Here is a 25854-nt window from a genome sequence, read left to right on the forward strand (position 1 = left end):
GTAGGAGAGAGAGAGAGAGAGAGAGAGAGAGAGAGAGAGAGAGAGAGAGAGTGAAATCTGCCAAATCGGCAAATCTGTTGATAGTTGTGATGTTCTTTGATACACGCGGCAAAAATTTCCGCATAAAATATTCGGAGGCAGTACTTTTCTTCACGCCTTCATATCCAAGGACATAGCACATGCAATAGGACCATGACCATAGTCTGATTTCACACTTCAGTGTCTAGTATTATGTGATTTATACTACTTGCGTTTACCTTTGAGGACATTGTGGGTCCCAACGGTTTGATGCGTGCTTTTGCTGCGCGATAGCCATGTCCCTTGAAGCACGAAATAAGTAGAGTGGAACAGGGTTCAGAATACAAATGCAGTAAGAAAGAAACCTGCCGACATAGCGTTTGGGCCGACCGTAGTGGCCGAGCGGTTCCAGGCGCTACAGTCTGGAACCACGCGACCGCTACGGTCGCAGGTTCAAATCCTGCCTCGAGTTTGGATGTGTGTGATGTCCTTAGGTTAGTTAGGTTTAAGTAGTTCTAAGTTCTAGGGGACTGATGACCTAAGCAGTTAAGTCTCATAGTGCTCAGAGCCATTTGAACTATTTTGATACGCCTGGGCGGTCGTACATTATCCTGCTGAAATGTAGGGTTTCGCAGGGATCGAATGAAGGGTAGAGCCACGGGTCGTAAGACATCTGAAGTGTAACGTCCACTGTTCAAAGTGCTGTCAATGCGAACAAGAGGTGACCGAGACGTGTAACCGATGGCACCCCGTACCATCACGCCGGGTGATACACCAGTATGGCGATGACGAATACGCGCTTCCAATGGGAGTTCTCCGCGATGTCGCCAAACACGGATGCGACCATCATGATGCTGTAAACAGAACCTGGATTCATATGAAAAAATGACGTTTTGCCATTCGTGTACCGAGGTTCGTCGTTGAGTACACCATCCCAGGTGCTCCTGTCTGTGATGCAGCGTCAAGGGTAACCGCAGCCATGGTCTCCGAACTGATAGTCCATGCTGCTGCAGACGTCGTCGAACTGTTCGTGCAGATTGTTGTTGTCTTTCAAACGTCACCATCTGTTGAATCAGGGATCGAGACGTGGCGGCACGATCCGTTACAGCCATGCGGATAAGATGCCTGTTATCTCGACTGCTAGTGATACGAGGCCTTTGGGATCCAGCACGGCGTTCCGTATTAGCCTCCTGAACCCACCTATTCCATATTCTGCTAACAGTTATTGGATCTCGACCAACGCGAGCAGCAATGTCGCGATACGATAAACTGCAGTCGCGATAGGCTACAATCCGACCTTTATCAAAGTCGGAAACGAGATGGTACGCATTTCTCCTCCTTACACGAGGCATCACAACAACGTTTCACCAGGCAACGCCTGTCAACTGCTGTTTGTGTATGAGAAATCGTTTGGACACTTTCCTCAAGTCAGCACATTGTATGTGTCGCCACCGGCTCCAACCTTGTGTGAATGCTCTGAAAAGCTAATCATTTGCATATCACAGCATCTTCTTCCTGTCGGTTAAATTTCGCGTCTGTAGCACGTCATCTTCGTGGTGTAGCAATTTTAATGGTCGGTAGTGTATTAAACGCGTGCGACATTATTGCTATGGTACAGTGTTCAATGGTCGCAGCACAGCGACTTGATATAAGCTCTGTAGCTCAAACAGGTTATTCAAATGAATTAATCTTTACACTTTTACGACTTACCGATAACTTTCAGCTTTTAGATAATTAACTTGGTCCTTTCAATAATGAATATCTGGCAGATCTATTGAATCCCAAACATATCAAAATTACCTGTTCTAAACACAATTCGTCGTAAATTTGGATGACCAGAATGCATTTATAGCAATATTTCGCTATAGGATTTGTAATGTATATTTGCACTTACTACATCAACACATCAAATCGTATTTCTCCAATTGTCGAATTCCACATATTTCAGAGAAAAGGTCTTCAATGAAAATTTCAGAAGACATCAGACTAAATTCAAAGTGTCACAACATTTTATTCTACATTCGCATGATGCCAGATTCTGCCACGTATAAAAATTTTGCGCTATTTAACAAAGGTCTGTAATCGAACACTGCTGATCGTGAACTGGTACAAGATTAATACTACACCGCTATTATCAGCGGCGTCGTGGACAGCTAAACTCAATTTCTCGCAAGGAATGGTTGTTTGGTCACGAATAACTTTGTCCACCATCTCATAGTTCCCTAACCGCGCCAAAGGTCCAATAGCGGATGCCAAGAAATCGGTATGAACATGAAACAATCAGAAAAAACACAAACATTTTAAATTATTTTGTCAAGAACACCTACTTTTACAAAACGAGTTGCCATGCATTGAAATAAATTGCGCAGTTTACTTCACCATGTATCGTGACATTGGGATTACCCGTAGTGATGCAGCTTCAAACATTGAACACATCACGTGTCACGCGATAAACGTGAAATAAAAATTAGGCTAAGGGAAAATGATCGCAACACCAAGAAGGAGTTGAGTAACATAAATGAACGTCGGGAATGTGTATCTGCATCTGAAAGATATTGTCTATTCCAATTTTGCACCCATCGCATAACAGTGGCTCTAATAACGCCACTATGTGGATGCAAAAAATCATGTCGGCTTTAAATACGAGCTGTAACGGTTGTGAGTATTAGTTACCTTTGAGATTTGGTGTGGTGAGGTGTTACTCAAAAGGCCTTTAGGGAGGTATGTTGCAATTAATAACACCTTGAAATGCTACGCTGTGAGGACTATATAAGAAATGATTGAGAATGTATGCAAAATCTAGTTTACTGACAACATGTATTGTCCCAAAGCAAGACAGACATAAATTATGATAAATAAGTTGTGATTGGATATCGTAAACAACTAAAAGTTGGTTTAAGACCACAATGGACAAGGATTATGGGTGGCAGAAGTGAGTCAAGTACCATGGCCCTAAAAAAGTGGATAACGCAATCTGAATTAATCTGACACTGGGCAGACTTTGATTGTTCAAATGTACAGTAGTTTATATTGGTGCAGTTGAGAGCAAGTGGCGATTGAGATTTATACGCCCCGACAAGGCTGGAGCAGCAGTCTGTCATCCTGTTTGCTTCAAGCGGCGATGTAACTTGCAGCTGGCGAGATGTATGCGGCGGAGGCGAGACGTTAGGCGGTACCAGTGAATCGATCGCGGCCACGAAAGAAATGTAAAATCTCACTGTCCAGCGATCAGGCAGACGGATCGCAATTTACTCTTTACCATCTATCAGAGACCTGACGTCACGGTGGATTTCAGTATGTGACACACCCGTTCGCAGGTCATACAAAGGACGAAATTGGCTCACTTATAATACAGAGAGCACAAGGATACCAAACCGCAAGACTGCCAAACCAAAAACGAATAAGTGTGCCCTAGGCAAACGAGTAGTCTGAGACGTTTGAATTCAAAACGTCGGTACATTAAGAACTTCGCCAGAGGCTCCCCAGTTTAAAAGTACTCTCAAGTGAAGTCAGCCTCAGGGCAGGTCCCAAACCACACATGCCAGACCATGACCTGAAGTATTTTTGCTTCTACATCTACATCTACATCCATACTCCGCAAGCCACCTGACGGTGTGTGGCGGGGGGTACCCTGACTACCTCTATCGGTTCTCCCTTCTATTCCAGTCTCGTATTTTTCACGGAAAGAAGGATTGTCGGTATGCTTCTGTGTGGGCTCTAATCTCTCTGATTTTATCCTCATGGTCTCTTCGCGAGATATAGGTAGGAGGGAGCAATATACTGCTTGACTCTTCGGTGAAGGTATGTTCTCGAAACTTTAACAAAAGCCCGTACCGAGCTACTGAGCGTTTCTCCTGCAGAGTCTTCCACTGGAGTTTATCTGTCATGTCCGTAACGCTTTCGCGATTACTAAATGATCCTGTAACGAAGCGCGCTGCTCTCCGTTGGATCTTCTCTATCTCTTCTATCACCCCTACCTGGTATGGATCCCACACTGCTGAGCAGTATTCAAGCAGTGGGCGAACAAGCGTAGTGTAACCTACTTCCCTTGTTTTCGGATTGCATTTCCTTAGGATTCTTCCAATGAATCTCAGTCTGGCATCTGCTTTATCGATGACCAACTTTATATGATCATTCCATTTTAAATCACTCCTAATGGGTACTCCCAGATAATTTATGGAATTAACTGCTTCCAGTTGCTGACCTGCTATTTTGTAGCTAAATGGTAAGGGATCTATCTTTCTGTGTATTCGCAGGACATTACACTCTTCTACATTGAGATTCATTTGCCATTCCCTGCACCATGCGTCAATTCCCTGCAGATCCTCCTGTATTTCTGTACAATTTTCCATTGTTACAACCTCTCCATACACGACAACATCATCTGAAAAAAGCCTCAGTGAACTTCCGATGTCATCCACAAGGTCATTTGTGTATATTGTGAATAGCAACGGTCCTATTACACTCCCCTGCGGCACACCTGAAATCACTCTCACTTCGGAAGACTTCTCTCCATTGAGAATGACATGCTGCGTTACCAGACCAAAGTTCAGCATCTGAGTGCCTCGCACCTCTCCACATAAAAAAATTCCGTTTACCCGCAAAGTGCACGAGCGACACCGCCTTCACCCCGTCTTGAGCCTATCACAGGGCTTTAGAGGTGCCGAATCTCCCCTCCACAAACTCATGTTTAACCAGTGCAAGAGTTAAGAAACCAGCGCCTCAAAAAAAAAAAAAAAAAAAAAAAAAAAAAAAAAAAAAAAAAAAAAAAAAAAAAAAAACCACCAATTACTGGCTTTAAGTTTTTGCGAAGGTAGAAGGTGTTTTTCTTTGAAGTCGCCTCGCTTCCTCCGGCAACAAGCAAACAGATACAGTCTTAAAGATCTTTATCTAAATCGCCTGTGGCTTGGAGCATGTTGATACCAGCTATGAGGGGTAATAAAGATTCTATCTCTAAACGTTTCCCAGATGCCGGAGTTTCATATACAGCTGAGGCGGCCAATGGAAGTGCGTCGCAGGCCTATTTGCAGTATCGGTGAACATGAAAACTTTTGAATTTTTATCACACATGACTCTGCACACAATACCTGGTTTATTACTCTACTGTGTAGATGCATCCCTACAGTCCGTCGCCCACAGCTCAGCCCTCGGCTCGCCCCAATGCAGGTGTAGTGGCATTGTCCTGCTGGAACCTGTCTCGACTAGGGGCTGCTCTGTCTGCCCTGTACGGTTGTGGGCCTGTCTGGCAAGATTTACTGATGGGTTCGCTACCAATTGCTTTCAACTTCCAACATGCTATTTCTACAAACTAAGACCCATAAAAATACCTCATGCTTTTAACGTCCTCAGTGAAAAAAGCCTCAGTGAACTTCCGATGTCATCCACAAGGTCATTTGTGTATATTGTGAATAGCAACGGTCCTATTGCACTCCCCTGCGGCACACCTGAAATCACTCTCACTTCGGAAGACTTCTCTCCATTGAGAATGACATGCTGCGTTACCAGACCAAAGTCCAGCACCTGAGTGCCTCGCACCTCTCCACATAAAAAAATTCCGTTTACCCGCAAAGTGCACGAGCGACACCGCCTTCACCCCGACTTGAGCCTATCACAGGACTTTAGAGGTGCCGAATCTCCCCTCCACAAACTCATGTTGAACCAGTGCAACGTCTGCTCAGCCCGTTACCTTTCTGGAGTCTCACTCAAGGTGCGTAAGGTCGTAACAAAATCTTTAATAATTTCCCGTTTACGAAAAATAGATGAGAGAGTAACTTGTCTTCTCTCAACCTCACTGACTTTGAATGAGGTTGTGTAATTGGACTACGAGAAGCTGGATGTTCCTTCTGTAATACTGTAGAAAGACGTAGCAGGAAAGTAACCACTGCACATGATTGGTGGCAGCGCTGAATGTGTGGTCGCAAGGGACGGCCACGTGGCACTACCGAGAGCAAAGACCATCATGTTCGGCGTATGGCTCTGGCACGTCATATTGCATCTGCAGCAGGAATTTCAGCAGCAGTTGGCACCACAGTGACACAACGAACAGTTTTAAAAGCTGTTACTTCAAAGACAGCTCCAAGCCAGAAACCCTGTTGCATGCATTCCACAGACCCCAAACGACCTCCATCTGCGAGAGCTCACTGGAGGGTAGGTGGAGAATGCTGTGTTTTCTGATGAAAGTTGTTTGTGCCTCTGCGCTGTGCCAGTGACGGCCATGTGCTGGTTAGGAACAGGCCAGTTGAGGGCTTGCAGACAACCTGCCTGCGGTCTAGACACATTAGACCTGCACCTGGGGTGTCATTTCATGTCACAACAGGGACACTCTCGTGGTTATCCAACTGCAGTACTGTATGTCAGTCTAGTGATTCGTCTTGTCGTGCTGCCATTCATGAATAGCGCTCCAAAGGATGTTTTCCAGCAAGCTAACGACCCCCCACATAACGCTGCTGTGACCCAACATGCTCTATAGACTGTCGACATGTCACCTCGGCCTGCTTAGTCACCAGATGTGCCTCTACTAGGGCACATATAGGACATCATCGGACGGCAGATGCAGAGTAATCCACGAAAAGTATTATCTGTCCCTGTACTGACCGACCAAATGCAACAGGAATGGAACTCCATCGCACAAACTGACATCCGGCACATGTACAATGCATGCTCGTTTGCGTACTTGCATTCAACATTGTGGTGGTTGTACGGTTAACCTGTAATCTTGCAATGTTAATTTCTTATGTAAGTTACTTTGACAAATGTATTCCCAGAATTTCATTACCCTACATTAGTTATTTTTTGATGTTGCCACTTGGTTTCCGTCAGTGTATTTTTATTCTGAATATGTTAGCGTCCGACGGTGTTCAGCCCAGCGTTCAGGCTGATGACAGCTATAGTACTTTTCACCCGCGCTCAGCACTTTCCCTGCTCACAGGGCCTCGGAGTGTCGCTGTCGGCATACAGCTGTGAGTGGGTCGGCGCCACCCGGCGTGACACCTCGTCGCTGCTCATGCTGATGTGCAGGGCGCAGAAGCCGCTGCAGCTGACCGCAGGCAAGCTCTACCCCATCAACAGGATCACGTTTGTTTCCGTGAGTTTCAAGCAGTTGCGACATAAAGGAAAGTAGGAGACGTGCAACTACACGTGAATATTGATCACGTCTATCTTCACTGCTTTTTTTCGCTGCTAATAAGAAGAGTCCACTTGTTGTTACATCTTTAGTTGTTTACTCTTTTCGGGTATAGCCCACCGTCAGTACATTAGATAAAAGAACTAAATATAGAGTTATGTGTCACAAGAGCACTAATGTTAATACTGAAATCATGTGGCAGTATACTCTGGTTTTGTACTTTTATCTGATGCTCTGACTACGTGCTACGCCCGAAACGCTTAAACAAAGAACGGTTGTGGACTGTTGTTACTAGTGACCATATAAGAGTGTGAGAAAGACGTGATAAATTTTGAAACAGCCTGGTAGGTAAAAGCATTGTATTGGAAAACTTCCGGGTGTAAGAATCACTTAGTGACACGTGCAGGAACCCCCAACCTGTACTAAACTTGTAGAAATGTCTCACTTTAGCCAATGAGTCCGTAGAGGATGGTACAAAATGCCTAAAGTGATTTTCCATCCGAGTTTTGCGGAGATTAAGTCATGAGGCTCATGGCACACTCTTGCCTTTCGGATGGGAAACTGCCCATAAAGGCAGAAGGAATCAGAAATAATCAACGGTATGAAAAAGCAGAAGGGAATGGGGCGCAGTGCATTATGGACAAATACTGTGTATCCACAGGACATGTGGCCTGTAATTGAAACAGTCTCATGATGATCTCTGCATTGGCAAAATATTCTGGCATAGTCCCCCATTCGGATCTCCGGGAGGAGATTGCCAAGGGGTAGGTGACGGTGAGAAAAAGACTGAATAACCATCAAAAGGATAATAATGTTCTACCACTCGGGGGTGTGAAGTGCCAGAAGTTTGAACGCGGTAGGGAAACTACAAAATCTGAAAATGGAAATGCTAAGGCTCCATATAAATGTAGTGGGGGGTCAATGTAGCGAAACGGAGGGAAGGCAAGGATGTTTGGTCAGATGAGTATAGGGTAATGCTTATTCAACAGCAGCAGAAAACGATGCACCGGGAATAGGACTAGTTATGAATAGGAAAGCTGGGCAGAGACTGAGTAACTGGGAGTAGTTCAGTGATGGAGTTGTTCTCATCAGAATCGACAACAAACCAACACCGACAACAATAGTTCAAGTATACATGCCAACGTCGCAATCCGAAGATGAAGAGATAGAGAAAGTGTACGAGGATATTCAACGGCTTATTCAGTATGTAATGGGAGATGAATATCTAACAGTCATGGGGGACTGCAAAGCGGTTGTAGGGGAACAAGCAGAAGAAAGAATTCCGGGAGAATATGGGCTTGGTACTAGGAATGAAAGAGGAGAAAGAATAACTGATTTCTGCAATAAATTTCAGCTAGTAATAGCGAATAATCTATTCCAAAATCACAAGAGGAGAAAGTATACTTGGAAAAGGACGGGAGATACGTTCGGATTTCCGTTGGTTACGTCATTGCCAGGCAGAGGTTCCGAAATCAGATACTAGATTGTAAGGTGTATGCAGGAATAGATATACACAGAGATCACAATTTAGAAGTAATGAAAAGCCGGATGAAGTTTAAGAGATTAGTCAGGAAAAATGAATGCGCAGTGATGTGGGATACGGAAGTACTCAGGAATGAGGAAAAGTTCTCTGAGGAGTAGCTGAGGAATAGCTCAGAAGGGATTTCAGTTGAAGAGGAATTGTGAATTCTAATAAGGGCAGTTGCAGACTTTGGAAAGAAAAACATAGGTACAAAGAAGGAAAATGCGAAGGGTAACACAAGAAATACTTCGGTTGATTGATAAAAGAAGAATGTAAAAAAAATACTCAGGAATATTCAGGAATAGATAAATGCAAGTTACTTAGAAAATAAATAAACAGGAGGTGCAGGGAAGCTAGGCCGAAAAGACTGCACGAAAAATGTGAAGAAATCGAAGAAGAAATGCTTCTCGGAAGGACTGAACCGGCATATAGAAAAAGTCAAAAAACCTTCGGTGACGTTAAAAGCAAGGATGGTAACATTAAGGGTGCAATGGGATTTCCACACTGCTGAATGCCGAAGAGAGAAAGAGAAGACTTGTTTGATGACGAGATAGAAAAAAGAAACAGAAGTCTATATGGAATATATAGGGCATCCAATATTAGAATCAAAATATAAAAAAGCTTTGGAACACTTAACATCAAATAAGGCAGATAATATTCCACTGAAATTTCTTAAATCACTGGGGAAGTGGCGGTATGTGTCTGGTGATATACCGTCTGACTTGCGATCATCGACTCAATTCAGACATTGCAGGAGCCGACAAGTGCGACAACTATCGCGCAACAGCTGAACAGCTCATGCATCCAAGTTGCTGACCAGGGTAACATAAAGAAGAATGACAGAGAAAACTGAGTGTATGTTAGGTGACGATCGCTTTGGGTTTAGGAAAAGTAAAGGCACCAGAGAGGCAATTCTGACGTTGCTGTTGATTATGGAAGCAAGACTAAATAAAAATCTAGAGACGTACATAGGATGTGCGACTTGGGGAAAGCGTTCGACAATGCTAAGTGGTGCAAGATGTTCGACATTTTCGAGAAAAATGTGCAAGCTTTAGAGAAAGACGTGTAGTGTACAATACGTAGAACAGCCAAGAGGGGAGAGTGGAAGGCCAAGAACGAAGTGATCAGGCTGTAAAGGGTGCTCAACATGGATGTAATCTTTCACCCCTGCTTCATTCTTTACATCAAAGAAACAATTACAAAAATAAAATAAAAGTTCAATAGTGGAATTAAAATTCAAGTTTGACGCTACCAATGATAGTACTCGCAGATGATATTGCTATCCTCAGTGGAAGTTAGAAGGAATTACAGGCTCTGCTGAACTGAATTAACAACCTGCTGAGTACAGAATATGGGCTAAGAGTAAATCGAAGAAAGACGAAAGTAATGGGAAGTGGCAGAATTGAGGACAGCGAGAAACTTAACGTTACGACTGGTGATCAAGAAGTAGATGAAGGTAAGGAATTCTGCTGCCTAGATAACAAAGTAACCCACGAGCGTCGGAGAAAGGAGGACATCAAAAGTAGACTAGCACTGGCAAAAGATAAATCTGCTAGTATCAAACATAGGCCTTAATTTGAGGAGGAAATATCTGAGAATATATGTTTAGAGCTCGGCATTATATGGTAGTGAATAATGTACTGTAGGAAAAACGAAAAAGAAGAGAATCAAAGTATTTGAGATGTGATGTTACAGAAGAATATTGAGAATTAGGTAGTCTGATAAAATAAGGAATGAGGAGGTTCCCCGGAGAGTTATTGAGGAGAGTAATATATGAAAAATACTGACAAGGAGAATGGACAGGGTATAGGACCTCTGTTAAGACATTACGGAATAACTTTCATGCTACTAGGGGTAGAAAGTAGGGGTGGAAAGTGTAGAGGAAGACACAGGTTGGAGTACATCCAGCAAATAATTAACGACGTAGGGTGCAGTTGTTACTCTAAGATGAAAAGGTTGGCGTAGAAGAGGAGTTCGTTTTGGACCGAAAAAAAAATCCGTCTTACTGAGTCGTAGTGTAGGATTCCTTCTACCCGTTTTGTCGAGAAGTTCTCGAAGTTTATGCGTTTCACGAAGCAATACCAGCGCCGTCGTGTTCTCTGTATAAAATACAGTATTAGCTCCTGTGATTCTAAGTAATGAAAAGGGAAACTATAATATTTGGAGTAACGTTCAAAAGGTATGCCATTGAGATGTATTTATTCGACAGGCTACCTGGGCACTCTGTCTGTACCTTGTCTTACACTCGTGATACTTCGTAGTCGTTCATACATTTTCGTTACCTTAAACTTTAATCATTTATTTGTTAAGGTGATCGACTGCTTGCGTTGTAATATTTTTGTAAGAAAGTACTTATGAGGTGCCGGCTTCTCCTAATATCTCTGTTGGAAAAGGCGGCTTTTAATTGCAAATATTTATTTAGCAAGATCGCTTGTTTCGCGGCAGAATAACTCGGTTTTTCCTATGTACCTCACTGCTGATGTTACGGCCGTTCTCTTGTCTAGCCGCATCGGCTCACATCACTGTCCTCTGGCAGCGTAGAAACTGAACCCTATTCATGGTTGTGCCCATTTTGCTGTAATGCTTTACTCGCTGAATGGTACACGAGATCTGCAGACGCGATACAAAATCGTATAACTGGAAAACAGAATGTGGCCTGAATATACGGAATACTTTAGGTGCGAAACAAATTTCTACAGCAGCAAAACTTGATTTCACTTGTTAATATCGGTGCTGGCAGAAATGAATCATGTTACACAACGAACGCCTTGACAGAACGCTACCAAGCGGATATTCTAGTATGTCCATGACTGTTCGTTGTGTTGATTAAATTTTCGTTTTTATGCGAGGACTTGTCAGTAGGGATTCCAGGAATACTACGCATTATTTCTTCTAGGAGGACTACATCAAATGACGATCATAGGATACTTCACCTTGATCCAAGAGCGGGCCGATGACATTTACTGCAATGCTGGAGGAGGTTACAGGCAGAAGGTCACCGAAAACTCCTAGGAAGCTGGGTTGAGACCTCGAACTATCAACCGCCGCTTACCACCGACACCCTACCACGACACAGATTTACATGATGTACCGTCAGCCAACTGGGACATTAAGAGGCATACCGCGTATCGTGGCAAATTTCATAGCCCCTGGCAATTCGAGCGCGTTAGCTGCCTATAAAATTCTTCCGCCGGGCCTGGAATATTGCTGAAGCAGCTTAGTGCACGACCTTAGTCCGTCACAGTAGTGAGTCCAGGTATCACACACTGCAGCCATTTATCGTGGTGGGACCTCTTTCCAAGTCATTGACGAAATAAAATTTCGGAGCTTTCTGTGACACTCAGTAGCGTTCAAAAAAATTGTAGTAAGTAGTATAGTTGGGTGGGGTAACGGATAGGAGAGTAGTGTTACATGGCGGAGTTTGTCGGTTCGAATCACGCCACGATAATATCCTCCGACGATACCGAAAAGTTACAGGTGTTATTGTTAAACCAAAAAGTACTGCGATGTTGCCAATAGCAAATAATAAGTGAAATATACAGCGGAGTTGGTTCACTACCAAGAATCAGCAACAAGTGTTAGGCGTTATTTCGCTAAACAACCCACAAGGAATGGAGACTCTCAATTCGCACACTACACTAGATAAAATAAGAGCTGTTGAAGAAATTCACCCAGGTAAAAATTTAGATATGACAGAAAAAGTTAATCTGTACAACACAGCCGGCCGGTGTGGCGGAGCGGTTCTAGGCGCTACAGTCTGGATCCGCGCGATCGCTACGGTCGCAGTTTCGAATCCTGCCTCGGGCATGGATGTGTGTGATGTCCTTAGGTTAGTTAGGTTTACGTAGTTCTAAGTGCTAGGGGACTGAAGACCTCAGAAGTTAAGTCCCATAGTGCTCAGAGCCATTTGAACCATTTGTGCAACACATAAACACTCGCAAAAGCGTGCTACTTATCTTGAGTCTTGCTGATGCCCAAAAAAATAAGGATAGCAATACAGCAAGCAGTATAGTGGTTTGTATGGAGAGATGAAATCTTTAAGGTTTCTCTGCCGACTTGAACCCTCAGTTTCACTGAGGGTGGACTGCGACTAACGGACTTGCACGCAAAATGCGCAGCACTGTTCATCAATGGAACTAAGTGCGTAGTAGAAAAGGGATCACTCTCTCCAACTGCTGCACGGTTTCACAAATATCGTCATCAGGGCTAGCGCCGGTTTGCATTGTCAGTATCCCACATCCAGTAAACGTTGGCCGCAATTACTATGTCAATAAAATCTACATACCAACAGATATCCTAAAACAAGGAAAAGATCGTAACATGGCAACAGCTCTCAAAAAAATAGCTGACTATCGCAGCACAACTCTAAGATCGTGTGTGGAAATTTAGCGATGAACATAATACCTGAAGTCCCCAGATCGAATTGGAACAATGTGATAAACCAGGCAACAGCGAACAACTCCAAGATGTACTCAATCAAGTTAAAACCATTAGGCGCATTTGGAATTTGTAAATCGGAGGACACAATTGAGCATCGTTTTGAGTGGCCGAAATTTGTCGAGATGTGGCACACAGCAAGGGACATGATTCGACTGTCCAGTAGAAGAGACGTACGCAGTATACAGTAGTCTAACGCCATGAGACCTGAATGGAAACTGTTTCCCAAAGGAAAGCGAAATGTAACAACGTTGATAATGACACACACAGTTCATATAATTTTTTTACTAAAATTAACAGACGACTTACAGTACCCGGCATACTCACGGTATGAATACGAGAAAGTAACTCGTTATCCTAAATCAAAATTTACATACTCTGATTTTCTCAAGGTTCCAATATGGAAAGCTTGTGATGTTAATTTGACTAGAATCCTTCCGGAAAAAAAGAGAAAACCAAATGTAATGTGAATTCTAAAAAAGTGTATCCTAAGAAATCACTGAATGGGCACTTTCCTGCAAATTTCCTTCCAAAAGACTGAAATGTGCAAGTGTTGTCATTTATATAATTACATTTCAGACGAGTTTGTGTTCTGTTATTACGTGAAACTGTTAGATGCTAAATAAATGTCTCACAAAAGGTGCAGAATTTTACGTATTCTTAAATCTTTATCGAAACGACTTTAATCATCATTTTTATTCAGTTAATCTATTTAAAAGTAATTTTTAGTTACATTCATTTATCACATCTTTTCAATCATAATATCAGTTTCTTCATTTGTTCTCATTTTCCTTTTTATCATTCTTCGTCCACTTGAAATCTTTGTTATGTGATTTTAATTAATTTTATGCAAAAAATTCAATTTAATTTGTATTGTTATATCACCCTGTTTTTACTTCCAAATTATTGCGTTCATTGCATCTATGTCCACTTTGTTTGAATTTCGTTGTACATATAATCCTTCGTTTAATTTAAATCTTCATGTTCGTTATTTTGTCCATGTGCAATAGGTATTTCCATTATGTTTCAAATGTTCTTATGATGCAAAAAAATTGCACGTTTGGTAACGAAAAATACATTTTTCAAGCAACTACATAGTCAATATAAATGGATTATTTCGTCTTTTGCTTGTTCAGTGACAGATCTGAATTCTCAAATAATTGAGCTTTATAATAAGTAAATATAATTAAATTCATATTCACAAAAATTCCAATCGGAAGAAGAGTGATATAAAAAAATGAAATAAATGAAAAAAGTTCACTTGGTGATTAAAATAAAGTGAGAAAGAAATAGTAATAAGAAGTAGCATTGAAAACAATAAATTGAATAAAAATAATGACCAAAGGCATTTCGACAAAGATTTAAAAGTAAAAAAGATTTACTTCACCCAACGAGATTCGATCCCACAACCTTTACACATGAAGCTATTCTTCTATCTATGGCCAGACTATACAAATCGATTTTCTAACGTTATTCAGCATCATGCATAAATCCGAAGTTTTTTCCGTCGATTACACTCAAAAGAGGACCACCAGGCTGAATGACTGCAGGGTGTGACGCCTGGGAATTTAACCTACATCATGGTATGTTTGGTTTCTAAAAGTCGTTCCCACCTCTACAGACCTCTCCTTGTTAGAATGCGTTTGCTAATGGATGTCCTCTGATTGGCCGGCCGGAGTGGCCGTGCGGTTCTAGGCGCTACAGTCTGGAGCCGAGCGACCGCTACGGTCGCAGGTTCGAATCCTGCCTCGGGCATGGATGTGTGTGATGCTCTTAGGTTAATTAGGTTTAATTAGTTCTAAGTTCTAGGCGACTGATGACCTCAGAATTTAAGTCGCATAGTGCTCAGAGCCATTGTCCTCTGATTGCTCGACCGTCGACCGACCATCGTTCTGCACACAACATCCTGAGTTAGAGACGATCACCCGACAATAGTGTCCGTACCGCCGACTCCATTGCATTTGATCTTCAGCGGTCGGATCAGAAGAATGTGCCGTAAACAACCTGGTGAAATATGAAAGGAAGCTGCGATTCTCCAGACGCTCGAACTTCTGGAATAATAGTGTGGGCAGCTACTGGATACAATAACAGGACTGGTTTGGTAATTGTTCAAGGGAAGCTGAAAGTTCGCCAGTACCTACCAAGAGTGATAAACACTGTCGTCAGAAGCCTTCATGATCAGGGTACCATATTCCAGCAGAATAATTCAAGATTCCACACTCCACTTTACACCAAGAGCACTTCGAAGAATGTACGGATCCCTGACCAACTAGCTTAGCTCACGTGTGGGACGAGAAGAGTAGAAATATATTCTCTTTCCAGAAGCGAGGCAGAAGTCTCCATGAACTGAAAGAGGGTATTCTTACGCGTGGAGGTCACAGCTCGTACTAATGTCACTGGTAAGCGTCAGTTCCGAACAGAATGAGTGTTCAACCATTTAACATACACTATGCGACTGACATGTCCACAAAGGAAGATGAAAATCGAAATCATACATCAAGAAACACTTTCCATTTCTTTAAGTGTATATCATTCCATTTATTACGTAAATAAAGAAAAAATGAAAAAAAAGGTCAAATGTTTAATGAAATTGTTTGTCTGAAAGTTTAGTTCAGACAAGTTAACGAGACGCATGACAAGTGTAACATCTCGTTAGAGGTATGTTCATACCTTCCAAACCTCAAAGTATAGTATAAGTATGAGCAGTTTGAGTGCTTACGAGTTGTCAGCAGCTACTTGATGACTCAAATCAGTATTGTTTGTCTATTTGTGTGTAACATGTTTAATTGTTAAAGTAGAGTGCGGATACATAATAGTGGCACCTTGCATGAAGATGTTTTTGTGAAGCGACACCTTTTACACATGGAAATTAAAGAGAGAGGCACTGGAAAGGTCCGCGCATAACGGCCAAGTGTTATTGGTAGATGAGGCGTACAGTGCGAGTGTGAACACAATATCTGAGCAGACTGTTATAGACGGGTGTGCAGTGAACGTTGCAGAACGTCACGAGTTGACCGACTTTCAGTGTTAGATAATAATCGGTGCAATGGCCATAGGTCAGAGCATTTTTGAATTGCACAGGAATTAGGGTCTCTGAGGTCATCAGTGTTTAAGGTCGATTTTCAGTGACCATGCACAAAAAATGTTATCGCAGGCGTAAACCGCCGCTCAAGACGACCACTATCGTTTGAAGAACTGACCTCAATCGTTGCGTGCTCTAATCTGTGAGGTCAGGAATCTTTTCCAGCCAGGACTGTAAGCAGAACAATAAACTTTGTGCGCTGCAGCAGCATACGAGTGAGTCGTGTCCCACTCTTTTTCCCACGAATTGTGCTCACTCACAATTGAACATTGCCAGGTATAAATAAACGATCTTCATCGAAGTTTGCGGGTATGTAGAGGGGTCCAAATAATACAGTACCTATTTATCCGTTTTGCCCAATTTCACTTTTAAGGGGTGACTCACTCCCCTGAAGGTAATTTGACATACTACGTTCAGAGGGGAATACCTACTAAACCATGATACATCAAAACTATGGTTCATACAAAAGCTGAAATATAATTGAAGTTATTGAAATCTGTTTAATTAACATTTGTAATTATTTGAGATTTTGCAAAATACCTCATCACCATTAATTTCGTAAAATTAAAATTTTTGTTACAACATTAGTTAAAGAAACTTTCACGCTACATACGTCCATGAGTAACAAAGCCGGTTTCTGAAATAAACTTTTGGAAAATAAGCCATACACTGTGTGCTGTCGGAGTATTTTGAACACACGTAATTTCAGTACATGGAAAACCTTCTCAAACAGACCTGATTGTGTACTAGTGACTGCAGGTTGATTATATTGTTCCTTAAGTGCAGATTGACTTCTCAATCAATGACGTGATCAGACTCTAGTTTACCAGATTCAGAGAGAAACTTCTTTTTTCGTGATCAGAGACTACTTTACCAGATTTCGATCCCCTTAGAGTTTACCTCTCAATGACCTTCATTTAGTTAATATGGCAACTGTACGAAAATGTGAACAAGATAGTGCTGACAATATATTCGGATGGGATTTTGAAAAGAGATTCTCGAATTCCCCTCCAAAACTCTCCATTAGTTTCATTTAAAACTTTGAAACCGTGGATGTGTAGTGTACAAACACAGTTTTGAAGTCGTGCCTGAGAACAAGGAATTTGTTTATTTGGTGATCCCAGAACGCTCGACGGGACAGGAACATTCGTTCGTCATATATGGAAGAACTTTGTGAGGCTTTTAGATCTAGTTGTGCTGAATGATTATGATGTCAGTCCCCACTTAGGGAACAATGAAGTCAACCTACATTCAATAGTACATAATCAATTTTGTTTGAGAAGGTTTTCCAACATACCCAATGCTCCTGATACAGATCAGGATATTTAGTAGACCGCACGCCATAATTCGAGAATCCTGTAGAAATTTGCTTTACATTGTGTTGTCCGTCGCGTACATTATTTGAAGACACTTCTTTAATTTTATAGAGAAGGTCTAAAATATTATTTATTAACCATTTCTTTACAGATTATCATTATTGTAATGAATTTCTGTCGTAATAACAAGTTACTTATTATTTTCAATTAATGAAATACGCATGTGTGAAATGCTAAAGTAAAGAACAAACAAAAATTGCATTTAAAACGTAAAATAATTGTTTAGCACATAAATAAAAAAGTAAAATAAATAATAGGAATAATATAGATAATTTAATTAGGTATATTGAAAATACACTGACAACACAATGGTTACAGCCCACTTTCAAAAAATGAATGTATGTACCAAGAAAGCTTCTCTAATTCATGCTGTTACGAAAATTCCACTATATATATATATATATATATATATATATATATATGTATATATATATATATATATAATGCTTACGAAGATATTCCCTCTAAAACTAATAAGCCAAATTACGTTTCGGGGTGTAATTTGCCAGTTATAAGTGAAACTGGGCAAACACGAAGAAACAGGTACTGCATTTTTTGACCCATCGAAATACCCCCAGTTTCATCTGGAACGATTGTTTATAAATAGGACTGTTTCCTTATTAGTGGATTACGATTTAGTTGTAACTGTGTCGGCTAAAGTGTATTGTGGATCAGAAAAAAAGTATTTCTCACAGGAATTATAATCAGCTTACACTTTGACAATCAGCAAGTACAGATTCATTACGTTGTAAACTAACTTTTACCTTTAACATGATCGAAAGAAATATTTCTAATTAATATGCCGTCGGTTCGAAAACGGCCGCCACTCATCCCTCTTAATTTCTAAAATTGTTCTTTAGCTCTGTTACCAGCATGCACTTGAATACAAGTGCTTGGAGATGCCTTCAACTTTTACTGCCATGAGAGCCACACAGATACCAGGAGGGTACTAGCTACACTGGCAAAGATGATGTAAACTGTTATATCGACTGTACTCGTTGGCGGGAAACCGAAGAATCAAACGTACAGTCACACAAAAGGCATCTTCCACCTGCATGGCTAAGGTCGTTAACGTACACTTTTGCAGCTGCCCTGGGATCGAAGCCCATCGATTCTACCCTGGCACGAGAAAATATCAACGCCAGTATTTGAACGGAAAGAGAGAAGAGGTGAAGGCTTAAAATTGCAGGCTATCAAGCTTTACGCCAGACCTCTGCGTTGAATATAGAAATCTCTCCATAATATCTCGTGATGTGAGCACATGCCACACAGATGACTGTTAACAGTCCGTGGAGTGAGTAGGAGGGATGGGAGGGGAGACGGGCAACCATATGGTTAAGACCCCATTGTGGTTGTGCTTTACCCTTGCCTCATTCAAGCAATGGTTGACTCACAACAATTAGTTTTCCATTACAGCTTGCCACAGTTACTGTAGCAAACTGACATCCGTGTGATACTCTCACTTAGCACTGTGCAGCAAAAATATTCAATTTGAGGATGGGAGGTGGTGGTTCAGATTTCTGTGCGCACTGGTACCTCTGATACCCAGTAGCACGTCCTCTTGCATTGATGCATGCCTGTATTTGTCATGGCATACTAGCCACAAGTTCATCAAAGCTTTGTTGGTCCAGATTGTCCCACTCCTCAACGGCGATTCGGCGTAGATCCCTGAGAGTGGTTGCTGGGTCACGTCGTCCATAAACAACCCTTTTCAATCTATCCCAGACATGTTCCACAGGGTTCATGTCTGGAGAACATGCTGGCCACTCTAGTCGAGCGATGTAGTTATCCTGAAGGAAGTCATTCACAAAATGTGCACTGTGGAGGCGCGAATTGTCGTCCATGAAGACGAATGCCTTGCCAGTATGCTGCTGATATCGTTTCCATATCAGTCGGAGGATGGCATTCACGTATGGTACAGCCGTTACGGCGAATTCTATGACCAGCAGCGGCGTACGTCGGCCCCACATAATGCCATCCCAAAACAGCAGGGAACCATCACCTTGCTGCACTCGTTGGACAGTGTCTCTAAGGCGTTCAGTCTGACCGGATTGCTTCCAAACACGTCCCCGGCGATTGTATGGTTGAAGGCCTATGCGACACTCATCGGTGAAGAGAAAGTGAGGCCAATCCTGAGCGGTCCATTCCGCATGTTGTTGGGCCCATCTGTACCGCGGTGCATGGTTTCGTGGTTACAAAGATTGACTTCGCCATGGACGTCGGGAGTGAAGTTGTGCATCATGCATCCTATTGCACCTAGTTTGAGACGTAACACGACGTCCTGTAACTGCACGAAAAGCATTATTCAACATGGTGTCGTTGGTGTCAGTGTTCCTCCGAGCTATGATCCGTGGAAAGCGGTCATCCACTGCAGTAGTAGTCTTTGGGATGCCTGAGAGAGGTGTGTCATCGACAGTTCCTGTATCTCTGTGTCTCCTCCATGTCCGAACAAGATCGCTTTGGTTCACTCCGAGACGCCTGGACACTTCCCTTGTTGAAAGCGCTTCCTGGTACTAAGTAACATTGTTGACGGTATCGAACCGCAGTATTAACCGTCTAGGCATGGTTGAACTACAGACAACTCGAGCCTTGTAGGTACACAGTGGAATGACTGGAACTGATCTGCTGTCGGACCCCCTCCGTCTAGTAGCTGATGCTCATCCATGGTTGCTTACATCTTAGGGTGGGTTTAGTGACATATCTGTGAAAAGTCAAAGGGACTGTGTCTGTGATACAATAAGCACAGTCAACTTCTATCTTCAGGATTTCTGGGAACTGGGGCGATTCAAAATGTTTTTTGATTTGTGTATCTTCAGTGAGGACCAACTCGTACAGTGGGTACAATACTTAAAACGTCTGTTAAGCGACGTCAATATCTAGACTGTCTAACTTTTGTAGTTATTATAATTCCATAATGTATCCAAATAAATCTTCATTCATCATAGACAACAATATAGTAATTACAGGAAATATCACCTACGTTTACTCTTCCAGATCAAAAGTCGACTTACAGTTTAAGCAAGTGTCCGTTGGCTACTGTTCTCATTACTACGAGTTGTGTTCAACTTAAGTACCACTAAGGCCTTCAAATGCACCCATAATCCTAAAGTATCAAAAAAGTTAAACAGCATTTACAGGACTGTTTCAATAAGTCACTTAGCCAGAAAACCAACGTGAAATTGATCTTGAAACATCTTACTCCTTTGAAACTTTTATATTAATTAGGTCTCCCCTTTTTAGATTAACTTTACGATTCACTTTGCCTGACTCTTCCGTTGAATTTCTTTCTAATTTCGAAGATCCGTATCACAGTACAGTTATAAGCTGCTTTGTACTCAGTTGTATTTAATTCATTGGATGGAGTGTTTCTTTAAATTCAAGTCTCCTTTCTATTATTCAATTACTTACACAAACGCATTCCAGTATTACAAAACGAACAAGTATGAATCCAAGGTGTTTTACATCCCATTTGCCATTATTAGCAGACAGAAAGAAGCGAGTAGAGGAAGCAGTAACAAGGAAGAAGGTAGGAATCTCTTAAACACATACTTCGTAAGGTTTTCTTTCATTTGTATATTTCATTAACACAAATCAGTTTAATAGTACATTATCAGACAACATTATAACATAACATCATCCTGAAACTACCTTCTCTGCAACAGCAGAATTAATGTCGTTTTAGAATATTCTCCATGATGTACGAGTGAAGCTATGGCTCCCGCATCCATGGATGTATATTACGTATTGTTGGATCTTGTACTGGGAACATCTTATATTACAGTAAGAGTCATAGACAGTTACGTTATGTGATAACTGTACATGAAATTTTAGTAGTTTTAAATCATCCACTTTTAAAAAATCTCATTTAGAGTTATTTCTTCATCGTATTCATTTAGTTAATATGGCAGTTGGGCGAAAATGTGAACAAGATAGGTGTTGGCGATATATTCGCCTGCATAATATACTTATTACTGCTTACATTGCCTACAGAAATCATTAACAGTGTTTTGATCACTAAATGGCACACAAGGCCTAAATGTCAATGCCGCCTACACACGTGTCCACAGTTACGCAGAATAATTTTCTCGTAATATAAACTTTTTTATGGCGTGTTATGCTATGTTAGTACAAGATGCGCTCACATAAGACTGTTACCGTTAAGATAGTGTGTCAGTTAGAAAGAGTTATACCAGTTTGTGAAACACTCTAAGCCAGGGGTCACCAAACTACGACTAGCGGATCGACTGCGGAGCCATAAGTCAGTTCATTCGGCCGCCGATAGTATTTTAATTTGTTTGATAAGACATACGGAAGACGAGACGTTGCGATACCATTCAACTTTAGATATTAAGTTTATAGTACTAAAAGACCTTCACACGTGCTGATACCTCCTGGCTACTGCGTGCCTTAAATTTACCATGTTCAGTGACCAGGACCCAGCTGGAAGAAATTCTGGGCACTCTCTTCATACACTGCATGATGCTACAACATGACCCTTGTGGGAAAGACTTAGATAATTCTTGTGTACTGAAAACAGTCTTTCTTAATGTGAACAATTCGGGGACATGCACTCAATCATCGCCAGTTCCAGGCCTCTCTTGAAGAAATTGATTCCGAATTCTGTGTCTTGCGTCATCACACACAAGTGAGGTGGCTCAGATGCCATGCAGTCCTGTTTCATCTTTACCAGATCCGAAAACAAAAAGCCGTTTTTCTAACTGAAAACGGTGTAGTTGTCAGATCCTACCTGGCTGTCAAAGTTGTCAATTTTGGTCCACATTAGATACCACGTGAATAAACTGAACTTGAAAGTTCAGGGACAAATTAACCTCGCTTGAGATCTCTACAGAATCATAAAGGAATGTCGGAGAATTGTTTTAAGCACAAATGGAATGAGAAAACGTTCCTCATTTTCACTGTCTTAAGAGTTTTTGCAACAACCCCCGAAAATGTCAACCTGGATTTTTCTGACAAGAAGTTATTCGTGACTTGAGGATGCATATTTCGGAGAGATTTTCAGGTCTGGCTAGAAATGGGCGACATTCTCCTGTTCCAGAATCCGTTTGAGTGTAACCTTGATACTGAGCCAGATGAAACACAGTTGAAACTCACTGATTTGCAAGCGAATAACTTGCTGGAAGAGCAGTACAGAGAAGGAGATCTTGTAGCAGTTGGCAACTACCTGATGTGAAGTTTCCGAAACTGGAAAAATATTCCACTGATGTGGCGCCAGCAAACATTTTCAGAAATGAAGTATGTTAAGTCAGCACATCGAACGAGATTGTCTGATGAACATTTGGTAGCAATTTTCTTGATTAGCTCCAGCAATACCAAACCAAAAATTGATGAAGTCTTGAAAGCCAAACGTAATTTCAGAAATCTTATAGTCTTTTGCAGCTTAGTTTAGGAGACGAGGATTGATGTAACAGTTTTTGTTGTCAATTTCGCCATCTTTGATAACTTCTTTTAGCAAATAAATATGTTGGTTGTCCTTGTTTTGTGTGTGTTCCATGCCCCTCACCTGCGATTAACACGGAATGTTGAATTTAGGTTTCGTGTTTCTTTCCCAGAGCTTTCATTGTGGGTTGACTGAGTTGTACAGAATATTAATGCGACCCACTCTGTCATTTTATCAGTTATACGTCCCATTGTGTGACGCGTTTGGTGACCTCTGCCTTATGCACTTAATAATTGCGCCAAAACAGTTGTTGCCAAATTTTGTTCTGTTCTTTTTCAGTTGCTGAACGCCTCCTACTCGTTCTACGCTTTGCTCCGCCAGACCAGAGATCGCTGACCGACTCCGGAAGTCATGAGGCTTTTACCACAAAACGCTGTCACTAAGACTTTCATACATATGTTTCCAGATTAGTGCACACTCCTTTCCACCAGAGCTGTTCCTAATATCCGTGAGCCGCGACCATTATTAAGACTGCAAATCGAAACATATGGAGGAACTAGTTGCATGTTGTTCTATGCTACGCCTAGATTATCTTTTCTGTATGGCCCCTACCCTTTCTTAAGCCCGTGAGAAATTTATGACTGGCGGAACTTACGAATAAAAATTTTGTACCAAGGCTGATATTCGAAACCAGCACTCTTGCCCACGAGGCAGATGCACTAATCGCCACGCCACCTTAGCACAATGCCTTTGTACAGCTGCACAGACTTTCCTAGTACACCCCTCCCCAATCCAAATTCTCCTTCAGCCTCAGTCAACACGGTATTCCCTATAAACTCGAACAGCATTGCAGAGGCTTTCCAACTATGTATGGAAATAGCACCTCAGCATGGAAAGAACGTTGAATCTTGCCTGAAGCCCAGGCCTAGGTACGTTAATCAAATTAAACTATATGATTTCACTCACCTTTTCCAGTCTGAAACATATATGATGTACATATGCATACTGAAGCAACGAATAAAATTTTTTACCAAGGACGGGATTCGAACCACTGCTGGTTAACTCATTTGCCTATTGAGCAGGAGACCCTGGTTCGAATCCCGTCCTTGGCAGTAACTTTCATTCGTGGCTCCAGTCCACGTATCATAGGTGTATAAGACTGTAAAAGATCTCTACAATCATATCGTTTTATTTGAATTATGACAGGACTTGTGTAAATCGTGGCAGAGTAGTGTCAGTTTTAACTTTTTACCACAAAATGCGTAATTAAGTAACGAAATTAGTGTCTTCAACGTGCAGAGTATTTTATAAAAAAGATAGAGGCCAGTAACTGTACATGAGTAGTTGTGTCAGTATAATTTCTTCCTTAGACTCAGAGGAACTCGGTGGAACCCAAATTTCCATCATCCCTTTACACGGTACTTGTGACGCAGTTTGGCTTCAGAGTGATCCGGTGTCAAGTTCCTAGGAGTCGGTGTAGCGCGCTCAGTGTGAATTTGGACGGTGGCAATGTTTCCCCCGCTGGGCCTTTCGCTGGTACATATGAAGGTAGTTATAAGCACTTTACATACAGTCGGTGGATTTCATCAACGCAATCAACAAACTTTCATTCCACATAGAAACTATCATAACCCTAAGGTAAAAATCTTTCCTCATAAAATAGTTTCTATTTTTTCTTACTGTCCTCAATAACTCAAATAATATATATTTGTCCTTTAGAATTTATAACTTCACTCAAGGAAAAGACCCCCGCAACAGATTATTTTTTAAAAAAGAAACTGGAAATTCATGTTTCATACACTGATCTGTTTGGATTATCGGTAATCAATCTAAAACAGTTCTTGTCACAGACCTTAGAACCTTCTCAATCGTTCTCCATTGTCTGGAGGGATAATTTACTTGCAGTCTCAACTTACGTAACAATTTACATAGGCACGCCTCTTTTCAGGACTTTGACTTCAGTTTAGATCACCCCTCCACATTTTCGTCTGTAATGTACACTCTGCATTGCCTTTTTTATTCACCTGAAATGACTTAGATGAAAAAAAATTTACTGTCATGTCGTTTGGATCCAATGCGTGCTGAAAGAGAAAACTGTTTTAATGTTGACGGATGGTTGTATTATCTATGTTACTCAGAAAGCGAATGTTTATTGTGCAAATAAAGAAATGAAAGTGTAATCTGTTCATATATTCCTCGCAAAGCACCTATCAATAAACTATGTAATTTCAACTGGAATGAATTATGTTGATATTTCATCCAGAAATACTGCTTCACAAAACATTTGTACTTCTGTAATTTATGTGCTTCGTTGACTTCTTTTATTCACTCGAAATTACTCAGACAAACAAAATTTACACGTCATTTTGTTTCGATGCAGTGCTGTTCGTAAAATAAAATTGCTTTAGTGTTGAAGAATGGTTTATTGTCTGTGTTACTAGGAAAGCAAATGTTTATTTTCCAAAATGGAGAAAATGAAATTATAATCTGTTCATATACTCCACTCAAAACACCTCTCAATAAAATATGTAAGTTCATTTAGAACCATTATGTAAGCATTCAATCTAGAAAAATTCTTTAATTACGTATGTAGCGCCCAGCACAGTATAAAATAAAGAACTTCACTGACAGTTTTGTAGATGTGGGGATTCCTATCCACTCCTTCACACAACGTCCGTACTGCATCTTCTACTGGTGTTTCCTATCAGAACAATTATACCGGGACAAGGGTAATATTTTTAAGAATTTACTAGTATTTATGACAACATTCAGCACTATCAAGTCGTAAGTAATTATTGTAGCAATATGTATCAGAGTGGAAAGGAACTGAGAAGTTGTAATTATTATTGTTTCTCCTTTTCTTAGAAGCTGAAAATCATCTTTATTTTGCCAACCTTT

General features: G+C 41.3%; 1 protein-coding gene across 1 annotated transcript in view; it reads left to right on the forward strand.

Annotated features, from left to right (window-relative positions):
- The window catches only part of LOC126412976 (uncharacterized), a 62549-nt gene extending 39800 nt beyond the window's left edge, over nucleotides 1-22749 (forward strand). The window contains exons 3-4 of the mRNA XM_050082868.1: nucleotides 6947-7102; nucleotides 22615-22749. Of these exons, the coding sequence (XP_049938825.1) occupies nucleotides 6947-7102; nucleotides 22615-22749 (291 nt within the window). The remainder of the gene's footprint in view (nucleotides 1-6946; nucleotides 7103-22614) is intronic.
- The last annotated feature ends 3105 nt before the right edge of the window (nucleotides 22750-25854 follow it).

Source organism: Schistocerca serialis, chromosome 7 (assembly GCF_023864345.2).
Source record: "Schistocerca serialis cubense isolate TAMUIC-IGC-003099 chromosome 7, iqSchSeri2.2, whole genome shotgun sequence".
Classification (NCBI taxonomy): domain Eukaryota; kingdom Metazoa; phylum Arthropoda; class Insecta; order Orthoptera; family Acrididae; genus Schistocerca; species Schistocerca serialis.